The 4050-nt window shown below is 47.4% G+C and overlaps 1 protein-coding gene across 1 annotated transcript; it reads left to right on the plus strand.

Moving 5' to 3' along the window:
• Positions 1-217: 217 nt before the first annotated feature.
• Positions 218-2262, plus strand: LOC115122032 (protein S100-A1-like). Its single transcript, XM_029651181.2, has 3 exons — positions 218-356; positions 1259-1420; positions 1992-2262. The coding sequence occupies exons 2-3, from the start codon at positions 1280-1282 to the stop codon at positions 2154-2156; spliced, it is 306 nt and encodes a 101-aa protein (XP_029507041.2). The 5' UTR covers positions 218-356; positions 1259-1279; the 3' UTR covers positions 2157-2262.
• Positions 2263-4050: the final 1788 nt, after the last annotated feature.

The raw sequence follows: 4050 nt of genomic DNA on the forward strand, positions 1-4050 counted from the left end.
CCTCCCTCCCTCCCTCCCTCCCTCCCTCCCTGCCTCCCTGCCTGCCTCCCTCCCTCCCTCCTTCCCTCCCTCCCTGCCTCCCTGCCTCCCTGCCTGCCTGCCTCCCTCCCTCCCTCCCTGCCTCCCTGCCTGCCTCCCTCCCTCCCTCCCTCCCTCCCTCCCTGCCTCCCTGCCTCCCTCCCTCCCTCCCTCACTATAGGCTACACACACTCATAATCAGAAGGGCGTTGCCTGTTCTTTATACATTCCTGAACAATCTTTCCCACAGTTCGTGCGCAGTAGATTCAGCATCATTGGTATATATTCAGCAGTACGCTACTTCCCACCCTGTTCTGTTAGCGTCTCTCCTCTGTTTGGTAAGTAACCGTTCTCCACTTATTCTACTATTACTATTGGTGTCTTTGCTTTAACAGAGGAGGTTATTTAGTGTAATAAACAGGTCTCACACAACCGTAACAACTGTTTCCAAGTGTGACTAGCTACTGATCTGTCTCGTCCGGCAGACTTGTAGGCTATAATGTTCATTAGTCTTCGCTTGATTTGATTCAAAAATCAGTTCTTCTATGGTTTGTTATGCAGGATGACGGGACATACTATTTACTGATTAAGACATAATGTAGTCTATTTATAAGAAAACCTTTGAACATTGAAGCAATGTTTTAGTTTTAGAACTCTATTAGACCTAGCTGGATGTTACCAAAGAATGTGGGAGGCACCAAAAGAAAGAGGAGGGGTCTGAGGTCGAAGGAATGTGTAAAGGAGTGGAAGATCACAGTTTAAATGCCAGGAAGTAACACCAGCCAAAGACTGCTTACAGAGACAAAGAAAGCCAACTCCCATCCTCCCTAAATGTGCATTGTTCATTTGTTTTCTGCAAAGGGATAGTTCACCATTAGTCAACATATTAGTGATATCAAGACACTCACTGTACTGAGTATGTATCTGCTACTTCAATTTACACCTCCCTCTATCTCCCCTCCTATCTCCCCCTCCCTCCATCTCCCCTCCCCTCCCATCTCCCCTCCCTCCCTCCCTCTCTCCCCTCCCCTCCCATCTCCCCTCCCTCCCTCTATCTCCCCTCCCCTCCCATCTCCCTCCTCCCTCTCTCCCCTCCCCTCCCCTCCCCTCCCACCTCCCTCTATCTCCCCTCTCATCTCCCCCTCCCTCTCTCCCCTCCCATCTCCCCGCTCCCTCTCTCCTCCCATCTCCCCCTCCCTCTCTCCCCTCCCATCTCCCCGCCCCTCTCTCCCCTCCTCAGTGTATCCTTCTCTCTGCAGCCATGCCGTCTGAGTTGGAGCGTTCCATGGAGTCCCTGATCACAGTGTTCCATCGCTATGCCGACAAGGACGGTGACTGCAACACACTGAGCAAGAAGGAGCTGAAAGAACTGATGCAGACAGAACTGGCCAGCTTCCTGAAGGTAACACTGACATCTCTCTCTCTCTCTCTCTCTCTCTCTCTCTCTCTCTCTCTCTGTTTTTATCTCACTGTCCCTCTATACTTTCCCTGTATTTCTTGTCCCCCTTTCACTTTCTTTCAGATTTATCTCTGTCACTATATTAGAATAAAAAGCACCCAAAGTTAATCTAACCTCCTCTTCCCTCCTTCCATCAATCTTTTATTTTTTTATTTTTTTTATTTTTTACATTTAACCTTTATTTAACTAGGCAAGTTATTAAGAACAAATTCTTATTTGCAATGACAGCCTACACCGGCCAAACCTGGACGACGCTGGGCCAATTGTGCACCGCTCTACAGCCTGGAATAAAACCAGGGTGTCTGTAGTGACGCCTCTAGCACTCTCACTCACTCACTCACTCACTCACTCACTCACTCACTCACTCACTCACTCACTCACTCACTCACTCACTCACTCACTCACTCACTCACTCACTCACTCACTCACTCACTCACTCACTCACTCACTCACTCACTCACTCACTCACTCACACTCACTCACTTCATCTCCTCCATCTCTCCTTCCCTCTCAGTCCCAGAAGGACCCAGCCGCCATAGACACGATCATGAAGGATCTGGACCAGAATGGTGATGGGAAGGTAAACTTTGAGGAGTTTGTCTCCCTGGTGGTGGGCCTCTCCATTGCCTGTGAACAGATCTACCAGCTCCACACCCAGAAGGTTGCTGCCAAGAAGTGAGAGAGGACAGGACAAGGAGAAAGAGAAGCAGAGATGGCTGTTTTTATATGTGTCATTTTTATACATAAGTCTTGTTGTGAATAAACACTGGCTTTCCCAAACTGTATCTCTGTTTGTCACATTTGTTGTATTTGGCCTGTAATTTGTCCCGTACGTGTAAGACAGAATAGACAGTGTCAGTCACGATCCATCCATCCTCAGTTTTCTCCTATCACAGACATTAAACTCTGTAACTGTTTTAATGTCACCATTGGCCTCATGGTGAAATCCCTGAGCAGTTTCCTTCCTCTCCGGCAACTGAGTTATGAATGACGCCTGTATCTTTGTAGTGACTGGGTGTATTGATACACCATCCAAAGTGTAATTAATAACTTCTTGCTCACAGGGCTATTCAATGTCTGCTTTTTTATTTTTACCCATCTACCACTCGGTGACATTCTTTGCAAGGCATTAGAAAACCTCTTTGTAGTTGAATGTGTGTTTGAAATTCATTGTTCGACTGAGGGAACTTATAGATAATTGTATATATTATTTTTTGTATGCAATTATTGCCTTTTTTTTTTTACAATTTAACAATCATCAGCAAAATATGACAATCAGACAATGTCCCATTATTCCCCCGTCCTTACAGGTCATTGTATGTGTGGAGTACAGAGATGGAAGTCATTCAAAAATCATGTTAAACACTATTGCACACAGATTTCATGCAAGTTATTATGATATGTTAAGCACATTTTTACTCCTGAACTTATTTAGGCCTTAAGAAAGGAGTTAAATACTTACTGACTCAAGACATTTCAGCTTTTAATTTTTAATTAATTTGTCAACATTTCTATAAAAAGTCATTCCACTTTGTCATTATGGAGTATTGTGTGTAGGCCAGTGACACAACATCTAAATTTAATCAATTTTAACGCTGTAACACAACATTCGGAAAGGAGGCACTTAAACACCCAAACCAAAAGAGAATGGGTTTCAAACGGGTACTGAAAGACACCCATGAAAGACACTGAAAGTTGGCAAAGCAACTAAAACAGGGTCCTAAAAGACACCCACAAAGGATGCCCGCTAGATTTGCCTTAGAAAATACAATTTTAAGGAAAAACCCACTGTCACACCCTGATCTGTTTCACCTGTCTTTGTGATAGTCTCCACCCCCCTCCAGGTGTCGCCCATCTTCCCCGTTAACCCCGGTGCATTTATACCTGTGTTTTCTGTTTGTCTGTTGCCAGTTCGTCTTCTCTAGTCAAGCCTACCAGCGGTTTTCCTGTACTCCTGTTTTCACTCTAGTCCCTGTTTTGCAGTTTTCCCAGTTTTGAACATTCTGAGCCTGTCTGCCTTTCTGTACCTCTCGGACTCTGCTCTGGATTACTGACCTCTGCCTGCCCTGACCCTGAGCCTGACCCTGACCCTGACCCTGAGCCGGAGCCTGAGCCTGTCTGCCTTTCTGTTCCTCTCGGACTCTGCTCTGGATTACTGACCTCTGCCTGCCCTGACCCTGAGCCTGAGCCTGAGCCTGTCTGCCTTTCTGTTCCTCTCGGACTCTGCTCTGGATTACTGACCTCTGCCTGCCCTGACCCTGAGCCTGAGCCTGAGCCTGACCCTGACCCTGACCCTGACCCTGACCCTGACCCTGACCCTGAGCCTGTCTGCCTTTCTGTACCTCTCGGACTCTGCTCTGGATTACTGACCTCTGCCTGCCCTGACCCTGAGCCTGAGCCTGAGCTTGTCTGCCTTTCTGTTCCTCTCGGACTCTGCTCTGGATTATTGACCTCTGCCTGCCCTGACCCTGAGCCTGAGCCTGAGCCTGTCTGCCTTTCTGTTCCTCTCGGACTCTGCTCTGGATTACTGACCTCTGCCTGCCCTGACCCTGAGCCTGAGCCTGAGCCTGTCT

This window comes from Oncorhynchus nerka, linkage group LG14 (assembly GCF_034236695.1).
Source record: "Oncorhynchus nerka isolate Pitt River linkage group LG14, Oner_Uvic_2.0, whole genome shotgun sequence".
NCBI lineage: Eukaryota > Metazoa > Chordata > Actinopteri > Salmoniformes > Salmonidae > Oncorhynchus > Oncorhynchus nerka.